General features: G+C 39.6%; 3 protein-coding genes across 7 annotated transcripts in view; 2 read left to right on the top strand and 1 right to left on the bottom strand.

Annotated features, from left to right (window-relative positions):
* LOC148727102 (N-acetyltransferase 8-like) overlaps positions 1-3,574 on the top strand; it is a 6,114-nt gene extending 2,540 nt beyond the window's left edge. For 4 of the 5 annotated variants that reach the window (XM_088728818.1, XM_088728817.1, XM_088728816.1 and 1 more), the window contains one exon: positions 1,551-3,574. In XM_088728818.1, the coding sequence (XP_088584944.1) occupies positions 1,564-2,229 (666 nt within the window). In that variant the 5' untranslated portion in view covers positions 1,551-1,563 and the 3' untranslated portion in view covers positions 2,230-3,574. Of the gene's footprint in view, positions 1-552; positions 1,160-1,550 lie in introns of those variants that run through there. The other variant, XM_088728820.1, reaches the window with a different exon arrangement.
* Positions 3,575-10,731: 7,157 nt separating this feature from the next.
* LOC111343798 (uncharacterized) lies at positions 10,732-18,274 on the bottom strand. The gene is made up of 6 exons (XM_022950991.2): positions 18,129-18,274; positions 16,101-16,211; positions 15,209-15,312; positions 14,278-14,390; positions 11,728-11,772; positions 10,732-11,019 (listed from the first exon to the last, which is right to left on the bottom strand). The coding sequence occupies exons 2-6, from the start codon at positions 16,202-16,204 to the stop codon at positions 10,864-10,866; spliced, it is 522 nt and encodes a 173-aa protein (XP_022806726.1). The 5' UTR covers positions 16,205-16,211; positions 18,129-18,274; the 3' UTR covers positions 10,732-10,863.
* A 2,428-nt stretch (positions 18,275-20,702) lies between these two features.
* On the top strand, positions 20,703-24,019 carry LOC148727101 (uncharacterized). The gene is made up of 3 exons (XM_088726435.1): positions 20,703-20,727; positions 21,964-22,175; positions 22,445-24,019. The coding sequence occupies exons 1-3, from the start codon at positions 20,703-20,705 to the stop codon at positions 24,017-24,019; spliced, it is 1,812 nt and encodes a 603-aa protein (XP_088582561.1).
* The last annotated feature ends 945 nt before the right edge of the window (positions 24,020-24,964 follow it).

Genomic DNA, 24,964 nt, shown 5'->3' with positions numbered 1-24,964 from the left:
GAGTCTTTTGTATGAAATAACAACCAGCTGAAGTCGCCGGCCATATCTGATGTTTGAAAATGTCGTTACGTAATCCAGAAAGTAAGGAAACAAATTGCCATTGTTCAAATTAACAAGTCAAGGTTGATTGTTATTTTTACTGTGTTAAGTTTTGCCATTAATGAGATTTTTTTAATATCTTCAAGAGTTATTTGATCCTATTTTGTACGAAAGTACAATATATATATATATATATATATAGAACTCGGAGAATTTTATTCATCTGCACCCGGGCTATTTTCACGTGTTACAAGAGAGTCTTATTGTGGAAGTCGAAAAATTCCACTCGAGAAGTTTTGCTCGTACATAGCAGTACAATTTCCTTGCTCTGTTCACAATAAACTGACTGATCAGTTGAATAGGCAGTTGTGTCCTTAGTTGCCGAGGCTTTGATTTGGAGTGAGGATGAAGGTAACCTTGTTTAGATTCAGACCAGTATCTCGTTTGCATGATAACAAAGTAATTTATATTTGAAAAGCAGCTTGTATCATAACATGGTCACCCTTAACCTCACTCTTGTTCAAAGGCTTGGCAGCCAAGCGCACAATTGTAAAATGGACTACAGTGACTTGTCCTAGTGAAATTAACACATGCCATGGATGCACATAGTGCTACTTTAATTAACAAATAGTGATGGAGCCAAATTATTCTTACAGCAAACTGCCAGTCAATTATACCACTCATTTTGCTAAATATTTGCTCTCCATTAAAGAGATAAAATTATTGACATGTAGAAATGTATGGATATCATAGTGAGAATGGGTCTGTTAGCATAATTATACTAGAACAGTGGATAGGGTTGAAGGCATTGTCTGATTCACTACTCAAACTCAGAGTATCCTTTGCTTAAGTCAGCTCCAAGTAATGCATGTGGGATTTGGGCCTTTAAAATATTACTATTGTTGCAGGAATAAATGAGTTCAAATAATTTTTGTGCTTTGTTATTTCACTTTTTCAGTGTATACAAAATAACTCTTCACCTCAGTGTCTGTGGCTAGCAGGGATATTTATCGTGCTTTTTTTGCTACCCAGTAAATATCTACCACCATTATAAGCCATCTTCACTTCAGGGAGGAGTTGTTCATAGCCATTTTATAGTTCCCAGTGCCATATTGGACAGGTAACTGCACACATATGTAAATGAGGCTGGGGATGACTCATGTAATATCTCTGTGTAAGATTTCCGGAAAATTCACTAATGAGCCATTAATTTGTGCCATGATTGCCTTCATATTTTTTCTCTCACAAGTGTGTCTTGAAGGGATTTTCCCTCTTTGTAAGAGGTTACCAGAGGGCTGATTGTGTATCAACCTTCAATGTTCCATCAACCCCAGTCCCATTACATGTGTGTGGAGTTACATATCCAATATGGCATTGGAAACTGTGAAAAGGGCCATTAGCACCTGACTGCATGGTAGTGGTATTGTCTAGTTTGAATGCAGCCTGAATTGATTTCTTTTAATTCATCAGTCTTGTTGAGAAATGACTCTTAATTAATTACTTATTTTCAGGTAAATAATTAAAATGCAAGGGCATTTGAAAATCCGATCCTATCACAGTTCAGACTATGAAGAATGCAGAGAGATATTTTCTCAAGGGATGCAGCAACTTATCAGCATTATCGCTGGTGGCATCTTTTTAGATCTCTTGTGGTATGTTGCCATGGTGACCATTTTTGCTCTTGTGGCCTCTTTAAAATGGTCTATCTGGATTTTTTTCGCAAGTTTGTTCATCTGTCTTGTTTTGTGGGCTCTTTTATATATCTTTATCTACCTGCAATGCTGGGAGTTCATCAACCATTGTCTAAAGACAGATTTGATGAACATTGAGAAGACTTATATGGCTAACAAAGGCTGCCACATGTGGGTTGCTGAATGGAATGGTAAAATTGTTGGAATGGTAGGACTAGTTCAGAATGAAAACCACAAAACTGGTACAGCAGAGCTGCAGCGGATGTCTGTCTCCAAAACTTGTCGGAAAATGGGAGTTGCTAGTAAATTGCTTGAAGAACTTCTGAAACATTCCAGGGAGGAGGGTCTTGAGAAAATTGTTTTGTCAACTTCAAGTGCACAAAGACCTGCCATTAGACTCTATAGGAAGTTTGGTTTCAAGCTCATAGAAGGGAAACCTTACATTCCCAACTTCATCTTTAAAGATCTGGTGAAGATGTCTTTTGAACTTGAACTCTGAAGTCCAAACACCAGTTTGTAAAACTGTAGATTGTAAGTTAAATTACGCGTACATGTTAAATTCCTCCACTCAAGGCTATTTTGCTAAGTTGTAATTCAGATGGTTTTTGAGGTTATAAGAAAAAACATTGAAGTTTACATGGGTAAAAGTTTATGTATAATTGTAACCATTCCAACTTTTTTCTATCGGCCCGTCAACTTTCCTCCATATCCTTGCACCAACATGGCTCTTAGCTAAGCTGGCCTACTTCATTCATTCAATGACATAGGGTAAAATTTGAATCAAAAGTTAATGCTTTAACCCCCAGGAGTGACCAGAATCCAAATTCTCCTGAATCACCCATTAAGGTCACACCTCCTCCCAGTTTGTGTTTTGTGGGAGGTCGAGGGTTCGAGCCCCAGCTGGACTAATACTCATGGTCTTAAAATAACTGAGAAGAATTTGCTACATTTCTATAATATCAAGCAGTGGGTAGATATTCTAGTCTTCTCAGATAAGGACAAAAACTGTAAGCCTCATCTCCTGCTGGGTTAGGGATGGGACTGTATTTTCAAAAAAGAACACAGAAAACTTTAGTTGAGGTAGGTGGATATGGTGTTGCAAATGGAAGAATCTAAGGAAAAAAGATAGATGCATAACAAGATCAGAACACAATATACTCTGAAGTAACATTACATTAAAACTGCTAATAATTATTAACCCAATAAGATTTACAATTTGACCTGTAGGTTTTATTCAACAGAAATTTCGATAGACAGAAGTGTCACCATAATAGATTTCAGGAACAGAAATCAGAGACATAACTTAAACACAACAGAGTTCAATGTACAGGCAAGCACATGATGGTATCATATGATTTAAAGTACCAGAATCTTTTAAGTTTTCTTATTATTGGTATTGTTATTTGATGCCATATGATGAAAAGGTGAACTTGACATCACTGATGTAAATGGTCAACTTGACATTCCATCAAATTTTGTCCTTCAGCTGAAATCTTACTCAGGAATGCAATTTTGTTAGTGTCTATCAATATACCTAAAAAATTTAAGCTTTTGTTTATTTCGGTCAGGTACTATGTGTATCAATCAGCACTACCTCCTTTCTGTAAATCTGATTGGTTCTTAATCTATTGTGATCTATTCTTGCTGAGCCTACCAGTGGTTTACATTTGTACTTCAGTAATTACTTTTGCACTAGCGATACATGAAAAAGACACCTAGCTGTTTTCAGCCAATCAAGAGGGTAATTTATCATGTATATCAGTATATTGTGATGAATTGAACAAAACCAAACAAGTAACTGAAGAGGAGTTGTAGTCTACCAAATAAAGGCCTAAATACACATGTATTGTTTCCAAGTTTAAATATCAATAATGCTCATCTGAACCATTATGAAGAGAATTTAGAAGACTGCCAAGTTTACAAGAAAGTCAAGAAATGTTAAAGTCTGAATAATTCTGGACATTAGTTGGAAAAAATAATAATCACATTTCAGTTGTAACTTTAAACTACTGGGCTACTATAAGCAATGGAATATAAGCATTGTAGAAAATCATTTGTGAAAACCAAAACATCGCATCATTCCACATTTTGTGTTATCCAAAAACTTGTTTCAATACTGGCAAGTAAAATGGGTTTTGCTAAAAGCAGGCCCGCGGCCCAACGGCCTGGAAGGCCGAAGGCCCAGCGGCCAGCAACGGCCTGCGACCCGGAGGCGTGGTGGCCCAGTCCTGATTTTCCAAAGTTTTTTTTGTCCGGCAGTAAATCCACGCGCATGCACAGATCTGTATCGGGTTTGGGCGTGCAGAACGGACGATAGTGAGTTTAAATTCGTTTACCATTTAATCATTTGAATCCTTGTTTCTGTTTGTTGCATGTTGTTCAGATAAAAACGTTTTGATTCTCTGTTCATTAATCTCTCTACAGAAACCGATAGCACAATAGAGGACTTTCATTATCGAACGATGAAAGTTATTTTCAAACCATACTTTGAAAGTGAAAATATCATAAGTAGTGCGATATGTGAACTGCGAATCTTTTCTATACAGAGACATGTCGATCTATTTACAGGAACTCCACCCCAATAGGAAAGCGTGTTCTCAAACACTGCTTTCCGGCGATGTGAGTACCGTATTTATTCGAATACGAAAAGCCCTGGGCGCTTATTAAATTTTCGGTCCTCAAGGGCGGTTGGCCCTTATTCGAGGCTGGGCATTTCTTAAATTTGCACCATTTTTAGCAGGTAGCAGAATTTTAACTGTTCATTGAAAGTCTTTGTAAATTACGAAGGAAACTCTTTGTTCGGGTAAGTCTCTTAGTGGTACTCACTCGATTTCAATCTCATTGTCACCAAGGTCAACAAGCGAACTCTGCTTCTCAGCCGGGCGACCGATCGATTTGCCGACGTTACGCTGTCGGACATCGAGGAGGCAGCTCCTTATTTGAGGTTGGGAGAAGAAATACGGTACATAATATCGGGTGTAAAAGGATTACTTTTCGATCACGGCGAAAAGTGAAAAATTAAACCCCGCCATCAAGAAATTCAACTTTGTTGTTTGCGTTGTGTTTCAATTTTACCCCTGGTTCATATTTTCTTTTCCTTTGTTGTTATGATACTTTCACTAATGAACAGAGAATGAAAACGTTTTTATCTGAACAACATGCAACAAACAGAAACAAGGATTCAAATGATTAAATGGTAAAACGAATTCAAACTCACTGTCGTCCATTTTGCACGCCCAAATCCGATGCAGATTTCTGCATGCGCGTGGATTTACTGCTGGACGAAAAACTGTAGAAAATCAGGACTGGGCCTCTGGGTCGCAGGCCGTAGCGGGTCGCTGGGCCTTCGGGCTGCCAGGCCGCAGGGCCGTCGCGGGAGGCGGGCCGCGGGCCGTGGGCCGTGGGCCTGCTTTTAGTAAAACCCAAGTAAAATACATACAAATAGAACATCGTATGATGCCCGATCCTCGCAGTAGATAGCGCTATTCAAGCAGTAGCGAAAATCAGACCTGAAAAAAATCAGGCCTGTACGGGATTCGAACCACTGGCCTCTGCGATACTAGTGCAGCGCTCTACCAATTGAGCTAACAAGCTAACTGGGAGCAGGCCGTTAAGTTGATTCGCTATTGCATAAATAGCGCTATCTACTGCGAGGATCGTGCATCATACGTATCTAATACCGCAGTTCAAAATATATGAACTTAATATATTCATTGTATCTCGTTTATCACTTTCACGGGTTTATTACGCTCAATTGGTAGAGCGCTGCACTAGTATCGCAGAGGTCAGTGGTTCGAGTCCCATACAGGCCTGATTTTTTTCAGGTCTGATTTTCGCTATTGCATACATAGCGCTATCTACTGCGAGGATCGTGCATCATACGTATCTAATACCGCAGTTCAAAATATATGAACTTCATATATTCATTGTATCTCTCAGAGTAAGATAGTTTAAGTTTTGAAACAGGCGTGACAGTGGATTCATTTGAAAAAGTCTGTGACTTTACTTTGTACTGACGCTTTCAGTTTGCGACTCGGCCAAGTGGACTGAATATTAGACAGAACCTTTGAAAGGTCATTCGCCGTTTCTGATAGGTTTTCACTGGTAAGATATTCAATCACGTTCTCCAGGATTACCATAGCTTCATTCAGTGATTTGACTTTAGGCTCCTTTGACGCGGCATTGACTTCAATAATATCCTCAACACTTTCGTCGTCTGGTGAATTCTCAGAAGTGGATGCGGATAGACTGGAGAAAAATTCCTCCTCCCAGTTAGCGGTCATCTCGGCGCACGTTGGTAGAGTAGAATCTGCTTTTAAGGCTTCACCTGCCGAAGGTACATCTATGCCAGATGCGCAACTTGCATCGCGCAGCAATGAATTCACCTGCACCAATTCACTATCTTCTAGTTCCTGAAATGGATCAGATTCTTGGTGTTCCTCAGGAAATGAAACTAGAGATTCGTCTTCCGAAAGAAAACCAGCCTTTTTAAAGCATTTCTTGAAAGTTGATTCTGACACGTTTTCCCAGGCTTGGGAAATTCACCTAATGGCTTGGAGTAAATCCACAGACTTGGACACCTCAGTGGCAGAGTTTCAGTCATCTATTTTTCTAACGACATGTGTCAGCATCAGTTTCATTCATTTTAGCTTGAATGTTTGAATTATTCCAAGATCAAGAGACTGGAGTCTGGATGTACAATTTGGTGGGAAAAACACAATCTTGATGTGATCGTATTTGCCTTTCATATTTGGAGGATGGTAAGGGGCATTGTCGAGAAATAATAACATTCCTTCGCTCTCGTGCTAATTTCCGGTTAAGCTTGGATAGCACGTCATCTAGGATGTTAAAATCCATCCAGGCTTTAGGCTGACTGAAGTATGAGAAGGGCAGTTGAGACGTACTCCTGATTGTTTTGAAGCAACGCGGATTTTTTTACTTGCCGGTAACAATCGGTTTTTCTTTACCGCCCGCTGCATTAAAATGCGCACGTTATTCTTTCTTTGCATTTTTCCATCCAGTACACTGCTTTGATACCTCGGCTAGAGATCTGTTTGGAAGTGCTCGAAAAAATTGACCCGTCTCGTCCATGTTGAAGATGTTCTCTGGGGAGTAGCTGCTCAAGATATTCGGCCAAGCGCTCTTGCCAAGATGTCACAGTTTCCTCCCTAACACCTCCTGCCTCACCCCTTATGACTTTGATTTTAATGTTATACCTTTTCTTGAATCTGTGAAGCCATCCATTAGACGCTGTGAATTCTGAGTCTCGAAGCTCTTCACTTGCTTGTTTTGGCTTTTTCTTGCAGCATTGGTCCGGTCACTAGAATGTTCTTGATTCTTGCCTTTTAGTACCATTCCTACGTTGCCTCGTCAATATTTTGCATTTACGATGCTCTAGCTCGTTTAGAGAGTGCATTCTTGTTTGCGCTGTAGTCGTCTAACATTTCAGTTCTCTTGGCTAAAATAGACTGAATCTGCGATTTGCCACAATCAAACTCCTCAGCAATTGCTCGCACGTTAGCATTTGGGTTTTCCGTTTAGTACTCAATGGCCAGAACCTTTTCAGAAACAGTAAAATCTTCTCTTTTGCGCTTAGCTGAAGGACCCGAAGCCATGATGCGATGGTTGTGACAGCACGTTACCTGGTACACATCGACTTGTGAAGACTGACAAGCTGTCACATAACGCAGGCCGCAACTATACTTCACACCTCACACTACAGAGACCGGCACATTATGTAGTGTGTCAACTAAGACTGAGAGGGTCCCGAAAAGTATGAGTGACAACCGAATTCTGAGAATTTCTTCCTGGATAAGAGGATTTCATGTTTACAAGAACTGGTGGACTCCTACATGTGGTGAAATTTTACCTTTGCAACCAGAGCCGGAAAATCCCGAGGACAAAAATGTAGTCGCCGTGTTAAAAGAAAGTCGAGTTATAGGCCACAATCTATTTCATCTTGCGAACACCGAAAACCGCCTACCAACCAAGGATCGGTAGAAGTATGTGGAAAGGCAGTCAATCGGGGTGGAGGTCTTGGTATGGAAATACCATGTGTTTACATTTTTGATGGTCCTCCGAAACACGTGGATTTTCTTGAACAATTCAGTGCTAGACGTTACCAACAACCCAGCAATCCCAGCAATACGAGCGGAGGATGATTATGGTGCAGCTCGCAGCTAGCAAGGAAACAACGTCAAAGAGAAAGAAGGTGAAGAGCAATGACTGCAACAAAGAGCCAAGGAAGTGAAACGTTTGTAACAGGAGGCGAAAAACTTAATTAAAGGACTACGCAGTACAAGAGTCAAACACCAGAAGAAAGGGAGACTGTTTAAAATCAAATATTTCACGCTACTTCGTTACTGTTTTGAGTGCAGAACTGTAATAAAATTTTATTCACCTGTAAACATCTGTCATTATTTGAACAGGGTACAATGTCTACAAGTATCACATAATTGTGACAATGAAAATAGACAGTGTGCAGATAAACCAGTGTCCGTAAAGCAGTGTTGACAATATATGAGATTTTGTGACTCGGGACACAGAAAAGTGTCCGTTGTCTGCATTATCCGGTGTCCGTATAAAGCGGGTTAATTTTAGAGAAAATATATGAGTTTTTTGTCGGGACAAACGAAACTGTCCGTATAAAGAGGGTGTCCGTATTAAGCGGGTGTCCGTAGTGCGGGGTTCCACTGTAATCATCGAAAGTAGTTTTTAAAAGCATTGTCGCGGTCATAAATCTCAAGTTCTTGGAAAATTGCGAGAAGGTCAGGAACGGAATGCGTCAAATGTAGATGCACAAAACTTCTATTAGTGCTAATGTGAGGGAGGCGCTTCCTAATTATTAAAAGATTGGTTCGCAGAAAGAGCGTTCAAAGTAAACCCAACACTAGGCGCCTCTTAGGCTTTTCGAGGACGGAATAAATTGTTTAGAAATGATCAGATTTAGAGCTAATTTATACATTAATAACACTAATTTTGGGAGAAATTCATTTAACTTAAATGATAAAAGCCGGGGAAGAAAAGTACCACGTGTGCCTCGTTGCATCAGTGGCCTGAGGCCTGACGTGACCCCTGACCCACTTCATTAATAACAAGAAATGACTTACCTTTTGCAGCGGTTTGCAGGCCTTTCATCGATCCGATCGCTTGTTGGCAGTGAAAGTTATATTCCAGTAAATATTGAAATGAAAACAGCTCGATGCAAGAACACAGAAATAAAGGACGAACTCTTAGAACACGTTGAGACAACAATCCATAAACCAGTCCCGGGAAAACAGCTCACGGATATTTTTAGCATGATCGTTTTGTAATTTTGTAAGCGCTAAACCCGCTGAGGTTTATGTTATAGGCAAACAATAGACAAAGCACAAAGACATCTTGTAACAACGCTTCATTTATTGTCACTGATTAATCGGATTATAATGCTCTCTATTATTTGTAGAAATCTTTGATTTATAATCACAGAGGTAATACGGTAAACACAACAAGTTAAAAGGAAAATTTGACTTCTGTTTCTCTTCCCGTAATTCTGTGTTTCTTCGCGGAATTGGAACCCTAAACGAGACCTTGGCGGCTTGAAATATTGGCGCTTCGCCCTGAACAACCTAAGCGAGACCAAAATCCAAAATTTATACCCCTAAGCGAGACAACGAGCATCCCCGTCTGTTTCATATGGGAGTCACCCCCCCCCCCCTCCCCCGGGTTCTCCATGTGAGGACGTGCGAAGATTCAAGCTGTTAAATGTTGTCTTTTGAGAGCGTAAAAGCTCTTGCACAAGCTGGAGTTATAACACAAGCCGGATCTGGGTGCGTTGACTTGTGTGAGGAGAACTAACTCGTCAAACAATCACCTGAGAGAAAATTACTCGAGACCACGCTTTCAATCAAGATGGCTGACTCAGACTTGTATGCCTTGCGACACTAGACCACGTGACATGCGTTTGACTCTCGTCGGCAGATAAATAAATAAATAAATGAATCCGATCATGCCATTGTGTGGCTACACAATTTGTGCAAGCCACACAAAAATAAAAACTGATTTTTCAAAAATGCACCAAGCGCACCTGGCGGTAGCTCCTTTATAATTCTGATGCCAGCTTTTAGCGATTGTAGAGATCTGTTCACAACTGTGGACGGTATCTGTGAATGTGCCCTTAAGAAAATAAGACAAACAGCGGTGATAAACATTGTACTCCAATGCATTTTATATGGAACTTGACGTTTCGTATGCTAGTCAACATACATTTTGAAAAGTGAACCGTTACAATTGTTGAAAACTATATACAGTGAATGTAAGAGGTCTGGAACCTAGACTGAGACAAAAAGAACCTACAGCAGTACATGTCTAGACTAATGAGAAGTACTGGCTAAAATAACAACAACTTCTCACTACTAACATTGACAAAGGCTTTAGCTCTTGAACGAAAAAAGTCTCTTTAATTTTACAATGAAAATCAATGCGCCAGTTTTTCGAAAAACGTAGTATCCTGTTTCTGTCGTTCAAGCGGGTCATCACCGCACCCAACTTATTACTCGACAGTCAGCCCTACGGTTAAATTCCGACCGCATTCCATTCACTCTCACATTTCACCCTCACAACCACTCAGTTAAATCCATTATTCTTAAAAACTTTAAATCACTTCAAAACGATCCAGAGACTGGTACTATCTTTTCGCAGCCTCCTCTTATTTCATTCAAACGCGACAAAAACATACTTTAGGCAAATTTTTGGTGAGCTTTTGAAATGTTTATCATTCTAAAGTTTTGCACGGAGAGTTCGAATGTTTTGTCAAAGGTCCAACTCAAGACCAAGTGAGAGTGAAGAAACACCAGCTTGGGTTGTTTATAATTTGCTATTATTGGTAAGTAATAAAACCACTTCATCAAGAAACAAAGTTGATTTGTCTCTTTTAATTGCACTCAATGAATCCGCCAAATGCATCCGAAAACGTCGAGAAGATTTTTAAAATTTCGTGCAGGAAACAAAATTGCACGTTAAGTCTAATAACGTTCGTTTTTATTAATTCAATCCTAAAACACATTCTTAAGCACAGCATTCACTGCAATGTAAGTTGCGATCCTATTTTATGACAAACAGCTCCTCCACTTCTCATCTCGAGTTTACATCAGATCTAAACTGGTATATCTCGAACTTCTAGGAAGTCTCGAGTGTGGTAAGACCTAGTTTCGGGCCCACTATCCGGGCAAGCATCCCATTGTTCCTTGCACTTCTTCATCATGCAATCATGAGCGGGCTTCAAATCTACGCTAAAATCAACGTAGGAGGCCTGGGAAACAAAGAATGAAAGATATATTAAATCTGATTCAGCCGATAGCTTTTCCAGTAGCATATTTTATGACTTTGAAAACTCATAAAACAGGGAATGTCGACAAAACTCGCCTGCCCCAACCATAGTTTCTGCTTCGATCTGACGTTTTTTACAACACTCATGGTGTTTAAAACTCGGTTAAGTGCCGTGTTGTTTATTGATAATTTTTTTCCGAAAAAGAGAGTTGCATTTTGAAATAAAGAGCTGTTAACTCTACGTTTGCAAACCTTTGCATTTCACACCAAAAGATGAATGAAAGAAAATTAATTAATCTGGAGCATTTTGAACTAACATTGTTTTCCTAGATTTGTGTTTCACGAGTTTCTTCCAATCGACGTACATGCGCTGTATTCTTAGAACAGCGCTTATTTGGTTTTGTTTTTAAGTTTTTCTCTCACGCACGGCGCGTATTCATGCAGGGGTGGCGCTTAATCAAGGGCAGCCTTAAACGAAGTAAATACGGTATTTCCCCAAATTTAGTACAGCACCAGACCTTAGAAGTCAGGACTTGAAAACTGTAGATAACCTCCTTCTAAAACCTTCAAGTACCTAGATCGATCTTCCTTGGCACCGTCTTACTTTAAGTCCTGGTTTCATAATTACTCAGCAGACATCCTTACTAGACATGTGCACAGAGTAAAATGAAAAGTAAACTCTATAAGTTACCTTCAAGTTACACACGTCAGTAGCCTCGCAGTCAAACTCAATGTGCTGTTGACGAAAATAAAGACGGAACTAAAAAATTCATCGAAGATGTTATTCTAGCTTGAAGGAAAGCATAACTAATATTCATGAAAAAATCTAAGACCGATATTGATCGTCTCGCCTTCAAGTTGTTTCGCTGACGACCAGTTTCCTAACGTCTTAGGTAGTTTCGCTAACGTCTCATTGGTCGTTTCGCTAACGTATTCAATCAATCAATCAATCAACCAATCTTTATTTAGCCACAAAATCCTTATCACTAATAAGTGGTCTTCAAAACAGCCGTGCACACTAAACTAAGACTTAAAAATTAACCTATAATAAATACTTAGATAGAAGAGTCTTAATGTACAATGTATTAACCTATAGTGTACAATGTATTAACCTATTATAAAATCCTAGATAGAAGAAACTTAATGTACAACAGCGGAATAAAAACAATTGAAAGTAGTGGCCTGCTTAGCCTCAGCTGACAGGCTGTTCCATGTTACTGCGCCGGCTCTATAATTAAAGCTTTTCTTTAGGGCCTCAGTGTTCGGTGGCGAAATAAAGAGGTTATATTGGGCATCTCTAGGATTATACCTGTGAATAGTATTAATGCTAGCGAATTTATCAGACCGGTATATAGGTACAAGGTTATTTAAAGTTTTAAACATTAAAGATTTCAGTTGCTTTGCACGTCTGTCAGCGAGGCTATCCTAATTAAGGGCATGAAGAATCGGGGCACAGATGGCATCCTAGTTAGACTCTGTAATTATGCGTGCACCCCTGTTTTGAAGTTTCTCTAATTTTTGGCAAAGACCATTACCAATACAGCCCCAAAGAGCACTGCAATAATCGAGATGCGGAAGAATCAATGATTTGTAAATAGTAACAAGGGTACTCTGAGGACATATCGGTCTTAGCCTCCTCAGAGCAGCTAGTACTTTTGCAACTTTACCGATAAGTTAAGACTTAGAAGGTTAGAATCGAGCCATTGCTTCAGATTGCCCAAATCATGAGTCAGGGTTGAAAACAACTTATTAGGGTCTTTGGAGGCAAATGTGAGATTAGTGTCATCAGCGTACATTCTCACGTCCGATCGGAGGTTACAGTTAGGGAGATCATTAATATATAAAGAAAAAGTAGGGGGCCAAGCATTAAACCTTGAGGCGCCCGACAACTTATGAAATTAGCTTCAGAATTTACATTGTTTATAACCGTAACCTGGGTTCTATCTGAGAGGTAGTCTCGGAAAAGATTGAGACTAACACCTTTAACCCCATACAGCTCCAATTTTGACAGAAAGATCTCATGAACAATAGTATCAAAAGCCTTCTTTAAGTTAATAAACAAAATGGCATTTGTCAGTCCGTTGTCGATATCGAGAAACCAGTTGTCTGTACTGTCAATAAGAGCTGCAAGGGTAGAATGCATAGATCTAAAACCAGACTGATATTTCGAAAGTAGCCTATCATCATTTAAATATGAATAAACCTGGTTAAAGGTGGTTTTTTCCTAAAAGTTTGGCAATTACAGAAAGAACAGAAATTGGCCTGAAGTTGGCTGGGTCAACTTTCGAGCCAGTTTTGAAAATTGTAGTTACTCTAGCACTCTTCCACTCTTTAGAAATCATTCTCTTAGAAATAACTAAATTAAAAATATGTGTAAGGGAAGACGCAATGGATGGAAAAGAAAGCTTTAAGAGGCAAGCTGGAATACCGTCGAGCCCATCAGCCTTGCCCGCTGCAATATAATTTACAAGTTTACACAGATCATCAGTAGACAGTAGTTTGAGCTCGAAGGTGCTATCACACGGTTCTATAAAATCACAAATCACTGAGACCTATTACGAAATGTTTAGTCTTTCTGAAGGCCTAACAGCTTCTCCGCGGCCGTTCATTCAGAAATTCAGTCGATGGTTTAGCAGTAAGGAAATTCCGTTATTTATTATCCAACTACACTTAGACGAGTACAAATAACACCATAGACGAGTACAAATATCACGCGGTATTTCTACTCGTCTATTGTAGAGTATCGGTTAAACAGGTTTTCTCGCATCGCGCAAGCGAAGAATTGGATTGTAGTTACGACAAAAAAAAAAAAAGTGGCGGACAATTTGAATCATATTTCCGACAACGAGGAGTCAGAATGGCTGGAAAATATAGGTCAAAGTTTATTAGATGAATCGAACCAAGAAAAACAGCTTGACGACCAGAAAATTTCTTCATTTAATGAAGAAAATAGAAACAGCGACACAACAACGCGCCAATTCCGTTCCGCTTCGCATACTTCTGTCACGCACTCCCCGTAAATAAATATCCGCGAAATTCGCCCGCACTGAAAAAACAGTTTGGCGTGTTGGATAATAAATAACTTATTAGACGTTTTGTTGTGTAGTATCGCTGAGTATTTTTACTCGTTATTTGTATTTTGACTCACCCTACGGGCTCGTCAAAATACGGCACAACTCGTAAAAATACTCAGCGATACTACACAACAAAACGTCTAATAAGATATATGTACTTCACTTACTTCATTGCAGCCCTCTCCCTTTATCCACTTAGCGGTAGCCCACTTACAAATGCACCAAGTTGGAGTGTTAAGGGGACACCTCTGTTTTCCATCATTTTCATCACCGTAATCACCTGCGGGAATCGTTGTGAATAAATAACAGTTACACCAGGAACAAACGCAACTTGAGTTCACATGTGCAAGTTTTAAAATCAGTTTTACAATGAGGAGCAATCATGGGCTTCTTTGGTCAGCAAAAGTAACACTAAGAATTATATGGGCAATCAGGCAAAAGGTATTTAACAATGGCTCATCGCTCTTTTGTCGAGTTTATCACGTTTTCATTCGTGAGATGAAGACTTTGGATCTTGACGGCGAGATTCGATTACGGGTCGATTGGCCCGAAGTGAGTAAATCCATTTTCCCATTATAGCCTATTGAAAAACCGATCCTACTAACTTTTTCTAAACTCATCTGGTTGCAAAAAAGAAAATTATAGCCGGCGACAGTTAAGAAGTAATAGTTTTTGAGGATGAGAAGTTTCTTGGCAATAAACAAGTCTTTGGGAAGGCATCCTTACTAATCTTTCTTTTATCTCGAGAAAGGCTTAAGAAAAGACACACTCCTTAGTTCCAAAATGTACAAAATCATTTCGCAGTGCGAGCACCGGAAGACAACTTCCGGTCCATTATGACAATGAAAGGTAGATGTCATTTGGAGTGAGTTTTCCTAAAATATTACATTCAGATGGCGCAGCAGACAGAACTTGGCCCAGCCATACCTGCCATGACTGAAAACAGACCATATGCATATCCATGATAACGCAGCCCCATATCACTTACCTTCAGGGTGGCTGAATGAAATGAGGAAGACTAAAAGGAAGTGGCAAATACGAGGTGGGGGACGTCCTATCTCACCCTACTTAGGTTTGCATAAGGCACAGCATACTTACTCACTGACCCACACCAAGAGGTTTGTCCTGTAAATTTCCAAAAAGATGTGCCTGGATCTCCAATCTTGGCACAAACTCGATGTGTCGGGTCGTGACTGCAACGCCTGTTAAGAGATAAAGCAATTAAATTTACCTACGAAAGTACTTCTAATAATAACAATGACAATAATAATAGTATAATAAACAAATAATAATAGCTATAATAATTGAAAAACAATTTAATTATACTGGGACAACTATTGGAAAGACCAGCTGGGGTGTCTTGAAAGATTCCATTTTCCATAGGCACTTCAAGTCAGTCCATGTTACCAGAGCTCAGTTATCTGGTGACAGTGACCTTTGTAGTGGCAAATAGGATGGCCAGGATGTCCTGTGACTAATATGCCAAGAGGCCAAGGAAACGATCTGATTACTAGATAAGATAGCATGACCCAAAATGAGTGAGCTATTATCAGTCAGTTGTAAATGATTTTAGAGAAACGACGTAGGTACGCTACTGGCTTAGGAGGTATTGGTATTGCACAATGTTTTGAGAAAGTTTTACGGGTTTTCTTACTTTTCATTTAGAGCCCATGGGTCCAAAGATCATACAATCACAATTCAGTAAATATTTGTTTCTGCCGGCCTATAGTCATCTTTAAAATGAATAAGTTACCATGACAACACTCTATCTCTTAGAAATTCCTTTAAATTCAACGCGACTTTATCTGCCTATATCCTTAACGCGAATTCTGCAAAGCGTTGTTTCCTTTTAACAAATTGCAATCCAGAGGACATCAAATTTAATCTTGACCGTACCGTACTGCATATTTATCACTGAAAGTGGCTTACTTTGAACTGCATAACATTAATAAACAATACCGTTGCATAAATAACTCATGACGCATCTCACCTGTCTCCCCTTGTGTCTCCTGGACAGGGTTTAATCTGTTTTAGGGTCGATAAAGCCTCATGGGGCAGAATGGTAAGCAAAACCAGACATATGTACACCAACATACCTCGACTGTGACATAAAAAAAAACAAAAAAAAAATAAGGTGTAGCTAAGTAAAATGTAGCTGGATGGTAACACGAATACTAAAACGATGACACGGTAGGGGCATCTTTTGTGATAAATGCTGGATTTTTAAAATGTATTATACTGATGTACACCCTGTAAATCAAACCCGCTGTCGGATCCCGTAATCGGAGAGGCGGAGAAGAAATGACTGAAATAACTAAAAATTGAAAGTGAGACGTGTCTTCTAGATACTGTTCAAGTTTGCTAAGATTCTGAAGGTATGTTGTGCGAGACATTTAAACAAAAGTAGTTGACTCAGGTTTGGGGTTGGGGGGGGGGGGGAGAGTAACATTTGAAAAAAAATGATCGGTAGAAAAAATACCACTTCGTAAAGACATTATCAGCGATGTCTGTTGCTTTCGCCATTGTAGCGAAATCATTCAACTTTATTTTTCTAACCTTTGGCACTTTTCATTCCTTATTCCTTACCCATGATCTATGTTGAATATTGCTGACGCAAGAGGAGACATTCCAGAAAAATGTTAGCCTTAACTAAGTTACTTGTCCATAATCGTATAGGCACTGCCTCACTTCTAAAAGAAGTTGTTAGGCGTTTGATGATAGTCTACTTTCCTTTCCAGATAAAGACGGCTTATGGTGAATTTTTGGTGAAAAATAGGTACAAAGACGTTCACCTTTGGTATTCAAATAGACCATATGTTTGTTCTAAACATTTAAAATTATCATATACAGGTTCAGTCTGAAAAATATTCGGTATTAATTTTATCTTGCTATCTTTTTCTACCCAGGAAGGTAACGTTTGTTTTCCAAACCTAGATGTCGTAAAGATTTCCGTGCAACCCCATAACATATTAAAACAAAGCCATGGTCCCAAAGTTGATCCAATGGTTTCTTTTATCCAAGAGCTTTATGCAAATGAAGTAAGGTTTCCAACGGAAATCTTGCTAAGTATTAGATCCTAATTGGTAATTTTCTCCTAATAATTTTTCAGAGATTATAATTCATCATCACTATCTTTGCTGAGGCTTGTTTTGCTTTATACAGTTTTCTATGTATTCCTTAGGCACTTTGCTGATTTAGGTGTGTAAAAATTCAACGAGTGGAATTTTACGACACGGAAAAAACATAACCTCGAGAGGTCAAATTTTGGCGCACCAACGCCATCCTGCTTTTACACATTCAATGTTGATTTCACAACTATCCTATTGACCCCTTGACTAAACGAAAAAATGGCCTGACATTATAAAATAAGGTTTTGTTTCATTTGAAGAATTGCATAAGTCACACAGGAACAGGACCGAAATCTTAAGCATGACCACAGGGAAAAACGTGATCCTCATAGGCGAGATGCGATACACGTGAAATTAACATGTGGCAAATTGTTAATTCATATATTCTCCTCCCGTTTCTTTCTGAAAAGCGGCGATCTCAGAATAAAAGCCCACTTATAATTTTCGCCAAATTTTCCAACAGACAAGTTGCACGACAAGAAGAAAGATCAAGCCATATTGAAACCCTCAGGAAAACATTTCAGACGCTTAGACAATAATATTACCGTCGTGACGTAACGCTACGGAATTGTTATGTAACTCTTAGTAAGACTTGGATCGTAGAAAAACTTATCTCACTCCTTTTAGTCCACTTAAATTCATTTCTCATCACACAAAATAGGCATTCGTCTGAATGTTAGTTTAACCATTCGAATTCGTTTGTGACAAGTCATTCGTTCGAAATGCAATTTCCACCACACGATCACAACTTGTCTTCCCTGTACGCTTTCGTAGAGAGTTCTGATTGAGTTTTAGTCATTAAGACAGTTTATGTGATCGACAAGCTTTGATGCAATTTTCGTAACTAGATAAATCCAAAGGGAAAAAAAGTCAAATTCAGTAAAACTTACACTTGTCGATTTCGTATCTCGAAGGTCAGCAAGCCGCTCCAGCTCCGTGACAAAGATAATAACAGGCAGCTAAGAAATGCAAATCAGTTACGGGTAGACGGGGTTACATGCATAAATTAACATTGCCGAATTAGTAATAAGCAGGCCCCCATCGATAGCGTTTCGGCACGAGCATTTCCACGTGTGAGAACGAGTTTGAGGCCTGAAGCAACGAATGGCCGACGAGAGTTCGGCAGGGGGGTCTGAATATCTCTTATTTCTAACTTCACTTTTCTCTTATTTCCTTCCTATCTGTAGAGCGTACTTTCGAATCCAACATGTAGGCTGTCAAAAGCCTTCGTTATCTTTAACATTGAAACAATAACATGTTGACGATTTCCGTCTTTATTTTCGTCTACTAACAGAAAGTCCTGACCCGTTCCTCCCAAAGGAACGCACCCTCATGCCTCAGAGAAGCCGGCCATGAGGATCAAATCCGGAAGAAAGGCGGATATCTCATTTTACGAGGGGTGGTTATGCAGAAACTATGAGGCACTTGTTAAACATCTGCAGCAATTTCAATACAAGGAAAATTAAGTGCCACCACGACTATCTTCATATCCACAGCGCTTATGGCGTAATCGTTCGTTATAAAAGTAACTGAAAAAAGAGAAATAAATTACGCTTTTTCATTGAATTCAGTATTTATTTCGATACAAGATATAATTATTACGATTTTATTGTTATAATTATAACTATAGTATATTCCATATTCAACTTTTAACTTTAATTTTATTGTGTTTTTCGGAATACCTGTGAATTAGCTGGCGTGCTCTCGCAGACACCGATTCCGGTTCTGTCTGTAAATTAAAGTACGCTTTTAATGTAGCTAAGTGTATATTCACAATAAACTGTTACTGATATTGATTGATTGATTGATATTCAGTGGTCTACGTAGCAGGTCAACGGCGCTAAAGGCTATAAGCTCGTTCACAGGGTCTCTTTGCAAAGTGCTTTCTCTTCACTATCGAGCAGAGGAAGTCTTCTGCCGGAATTTCGTGGAGTTAAGTTTCTTTTAAGTCCAGCCGTTAGGATCAAAATGTGTACTCGGGATAGCTAGGCGCATCTCTCCCAAGAGTGGGTACTTGATTGCTTGACGTCACTAGGGGTTTTCAGCACAAAGGGTTCCCTGAGGGGATTTAGGTGTGTCATTCTCCCATAGGTAATAGTTGATTGAAATATTTCTTTCGTTCCTAAGCCTTCTTCTGTATTTGCGTTGTGTTATAGTGTTAATGAACTAGGGTTTAATTAATGTTATAGTGTTAATGAACTAGGGTTTAATTAATGTTATAGTGTTAATGAATTAGGATTTAAATAATAGGAACCATCACTAGGTGTAAGATACATGACATGAGAGGTCCCAGAGAGTAAACATATATAGCTAAGTTGCATGCATATTGAGGTTGTGATATATTGTGTAACTCTAGTTTAGGTAGTGATTATTAAAGTTCGGTCGGCCGTTTTAACCAGGGATTGGCGTCACTTTTCTGCAGTAAGACACAACACGTTGTTGGTCAGTAAAATGGCAGCCGCATTGCGAGCTATAAAAATCGCTTAAATTCCTTTCTCACTGCAACATACATCAGGATTAGAAAAAGGATTAGGACGAGATTAACCATCTGGATAAGAACAACCAGTACATTAATTTTGTCGAGCAAAACGGTATGTATTTAGAAACTAAGGAAAGATGCGTTAAAACACTAGCAGAAACAGTAACATGCTGATAATTCTGAGCCTTTAGCGTAGACTCTAACGGTCGTGTAGGCACCAGCGGAGACTGGGTACCTTTACTCCTGTCGGGATGCACCGGGAGCCTTCTCGCATTTACTAAAGAATTAATAAAGTCTCCATGAATTGATTCTGAGCCTTAATAACTAATAATCTTATATCAGATTAGTTAAATAAACAAACTATTCTTTTTCAAGTGGCGTGATAATGCTGGCTTTAAACTCTACTGTGGCTGTTTTCTCTTTGTAGTACATCAGAGAAAAGTCTAGTTCTATGGTTCCACTACCATTTTATAGCAACTACACTGCCAGGGCAAGCTAGGCAGACAGGCGTCGGCTAGTTCGCTTTTTCCAGTAAAATATCCTTCATCGTGACACCTGCAGAAAGGGGATAATCAAGTTTTAATCTGAAGTACATCTTGTGTATTTTCGCTAATGGCTTTTTTGAGAGAACAATAACTTGATAAACACGCTCGAGAGATGCTTGGAAAAGGCTGGAATTGCTCTTGATTATCCAAGTGGCCCACATTCACCTAAAACTCCAAAGGTGCGGACAAAAAATGCTGTTTTCCCCTCAGTCAAAGTGCGAACGAAAATACGAATTTACTATGCGAGTTAATGTTGTCATCATTTTGAGATTTCATGCATGCGTTTGAAAATTGGCCAACCAAATAGGGTGAAAAAAATACCCTTTATTTGTCGCCAAAATTTGCACTGACATTTGTCCGCGGATATTATCTGTTCCGAGGTGCGAACAAATTTCTGAGAGCTGAGCTGGAGGAAAACTGTAAGCTTCGAGGAACATAAAATGTCCAAGGACAAATATACGAAAGGTACACTTCTCACCAAATGGAGGCTACTATATTTATTATCCTTTAAACGTTTACGAAAGATTTACTGTTTGCTGCGCGTAGGATGGTTCGACTTTACGAACAAACAGTCATGTCACTTCCTTTGTAACAAGAACCAAATACTCTCTCATCCTGAATTCAATTATGAGGAACACTTTTATCGTAATTGCGGTAAGTTTGAAAATTGGGGAATATCTCTTGGAGTATGTTTAACAACTATTCACCGAAGTGGAGGTGGTTAGTGGTGGATATTTACCGAGCCGTGAAGCGGCGAGGTAAATATCCACCGCTAACCACCGGCACTGAGATGAATAGTTGTTTTAGTATATACTAAAACAGTGAGATAATATACACCACCAAAAATTGATTTTAATTCATACATTCCAGCAATGATTCCAACATTTTCCCGCGCGTGACGATCCAACGCGGCTCGGATCAAGGTAAGATATTTTTTTTTTGTAAAAACTGCCGTCTCGTTTTCTCGCTGACAGATAAAATTTCTGAAGACATTTGTTTAGCTCTGGTGGCGACATTTCTTCAAATGGTGTTACAAACTCTTTCTGTATTTGAAACCATTCTGTAAAAAATATCTTTCAGCGTGGATTTTCAAGTGAACAAGTGAGGTTCTGAAATACATATATATGAACTGCGGTTATGAAACGTATATGTGCACGATCCTTCGCAGTAAAGCACTATTTAAGCAATAGTGAAAATCAGACCTGAAAAAAATTCAGGCCTGTACAGGATTCGAACCACTGACCTTTACCTCTATGTCGAATTAATTTGATGGCCTGCTCCCAGTTGGATTGTTAGCTCAATTGGTAGAGCGCTGCACTGGTATCGCAGAGGTCAGTGGTTCGAATCCCGTACAGGCCTGAAATTTTTTTTCAGGTCTGATTTTCACTATTGCTTAAATAGTGCTTTACTGCGAAGGATCGTGCACATATACGTTTCATAACCGCAGTTCATATATATGTATTTCATATATATTTGTTGTTTGATTTATCATCTACGGGTTTATGTCGAATTAATTTGATGGCCTGCTCCCAGTTGGCTTGTTAGCTCAATTGGTAGAGCGCTGCACTGGTATCGCAGAGGTCAGTGGTTCGAATCCCGTACAGGCCTGAATTTTTTTCAGGTCTGATTTTCACTATTGCTTAAATAGTGCTTTACTGCGAAGGATCGTGCACATATAAGTGAGGTTCTGTTTATCATCAGTTTCTCCCTCCTCTAATACTTCACTGAACTCGACAATCAGTAATTCTTCTACAAATAGTCCAGCAACCACTAATGTGACACCAGTGGAGGAATGTGCTACGAACTATAGCGGCAGAATCCACGATGATCTCAAAGTTAAAATTACAACCGACCACAAAGGCCTAAAGATAGCACATCTGAACGTGAGAGGAATCATCGGAAAGATCAATGAGGTAAGACTGCTGCTCTTGGACAGCAGACTGGATGTCTTGGCCATTACTGAAACCCACTTACGAGGCGATATTAATTCGAGCGAAATTTCGGTTGATGGTTACAAAATTGCCAGACTTGACAGAACGTATAAGAGCGGCGGTGGTTGTGTAATATTTTTCTCAAATAATCTCTGCTGCTACGAAAGGCCCGACCTATTATCTGCCATCGAAGCTGTCTGGATTGACATTACCTGTGACTCACAAAAACATCTCGTTGGATGTATCTATAGACTCCTCCAGACGACTCTCATTTTTACCAAGCCTTCTACAGCATGCTGGAGGGCATTTGGATGAAAAGAGAAAATATTCTACTCATGGGGGACTTTAATGCTGACCTACTCCCCAAAAGTGACTCTGAACTGAACTCTGAGGGTAAACGCCTCTCTAAAATACACTCAAGCTTTGATTTACACAACGTCATCGCACAACCTACGAGGATAACCAGTTCCTCAAGTACTTTGATTGATCTAGCCATAACTAGTAATACCTCAAAGATCGTCAACTCTGGTGTCTATGACCCTGGGATGTCGGACCACTCCTTAGTTTTTGCAGTGGTTAAGTTTAAGAGAGATAAAGTTCCACCTACAATAACTATCATCAGAAACTATAAACAGGTGGACACCAAAGCACTTCAGCAGGACATGGAAAACGCTCCGTGGTCTGTTATAAATATCTTCGATGACACTGATGGTGCTGAGTATGCCTTTAACACACTGTATAACAACATCATAAAGGCCCACATACCAGAGAGAAAAGTGAAAGTTAGATCAAATTCCCTGCCCTGGATCACCTCGAACATCAGAAAACTTATGAACAAGCGATACAAGCTATTGCAGCAAGCTAAAAGAACGCAAAGTGAGGCTCTATGGCAAGAGTTTAAACAAGCAAGAAACGAGGTTACCCGTCAGTTAAGAATGGCAGAAGCTTTATACTGGAAGAATGAATCTGGAAAAACTCAAAACAGCAGAGATTTCTGGAACCTTGAAAAGAAAGCTAGGAAGCAGGAAAGTAAACAAAATAGTACTGGCCCTATAAGAGATGACCAAGATAACATCATTTTGGAGGACAGTGTAAAAGCCAGGCTTATGAATGATTACTTTTCGACTATTGGAGAAAACTTAATGGCCAATCTTCAACCAACGCAGGATCACTCTACCATACATCATTTCTGCCGGATCTCTCCCACATGCCCTGAGCTCACCCTGCACTACCTCACGCTCCGTACGGATATATTAACTATCAACCCAAGAAAGGCAACGGGCCCTGACTGCGTCTTTCCCAGAGATCTCAAGCTGTGTGGTGAATCCATCATTAGAGGCCTCCAACCTTTATTTAAACTTTGCCTTGAGCATTCCAGGGTGCCATCCCTGTGGAAGACATCACGAATGCACACTGTTTTTAAGAAGGGCGATTCTACAGATAGAAGTAACTACAGGCCACTTCAAATGCTAAGCATTCCCAGTAAAATCTTGGAGGCCACCGTATGCCGAAACATCGACAACTTTATCAATGAAAATGGCCTTTCCAACGAAAATCAATGGGGATTCATAAAAGGGCGATCGACGGAAGGGCTGCTGACATACTTAACACAGAATTGGAAAATAGCCCCAGATTATGGAGACGTAGAGGGCGTTGTATTCATCGACTTTAAAAAAGCATTTGACTGTGTCTCACACACGGCACTCGATTTAAAGCTTCAAGCCCTGGGCTTCAGTGGCTCTGCACTGGAGTGGATAAGAGACCATCTTAAAGACCGGAAACAGTTCGCTGTTGTTAATGGTGTAAATCACAACTTAATGCTGTGAAATGTGGCATCCCACAGGGATCTCTGCTGGACCCAAGACTTTTCTCCTTTTATGTAAATGACTTGCCGGATCAGATTAGGGAAGGGGAAATAGATATGTATGCAGACGACACAACATTATTTTACATAGGCCCCTCAGTCGATGTAGTGTGTGATGCACTAAACCGTATATTGGGGGATGTATATAACTGGTGCAGAAATAATAAGTTAACTATTCATAGTGGGAAATCGGAGGTCATGGTACTCAATAGAAACAGCTTTTGTGGCCCCCTGAAACCAGTTATACTCGGAGGCAAGATCACAAGTAATGTTAATTCAAGTGTCTGCTTGGGGGTAGTAATTGACTCTAAATTATCATGGCAGCCCCAGATCACCGCTGTCTGTAAGAGCTCTAGTCGAAAAGTCAAATATCTAAAGCGATTGAGGGTCCTTCCTAAGAAGGTACTGGAGGCCATTTACTTTAGAAGCATTGTCCCTGGTGTTACTTATGGTATGCTAGTCTGGGGAACTTGTTTCCCCCCCCCCCCCCTCCTTGCTATATGACATTGAACTGATCCACTTAAGAGCAGCTAAGATCATACACGGTCTTGCGGAAGTTAACCTGGAAACCTTGAAACGCATTCACTGGTAGCCCTTAACTAATTTTTAGAAACGAAAGTTAATCTCATTCGTGTACTCAGCTTATCACGGTTTGGTACCTAAACCAATACGTGATTTATTCCACAAAACTGAGCAGCGACCCTATAATCCAAGAAGAAGGGATGGATTTAAGGTACCAAAGTACAATCACTCCATAGGAAGAACAACCTTATCCTATAGAGGGCCAACCGTGTGGAATATCCTGCCTGAATCATATAAACTTTTTGTTGGCTGTGCAAGTTTTAAGAACAACAAATAAAAAAAGATAAGACACTACTAGATAAATTAAGTTTCGCGAAGGAATCAT

The sequence above is a fragment of the Stylophora pistillata genome, chromosome 7 (genome assembly GCF_964205215.1).
Source record: "Stylophora pistillata chromosome 7, jaStyPist1.2, whole genome shotgun sequence".
In the NCBI taxonomy this organism is placed as follows: Eukaryota; Metazoa; Cnidaria; class Anthozoa; order Scleractinia; family Pocilloporidae; genus Stylophora; species Stylophora pistillata.
Note: the sequence above shows the minus strand (reverse complement) of the source record. Positions and strands in the feature narration are given on the sequence as shown.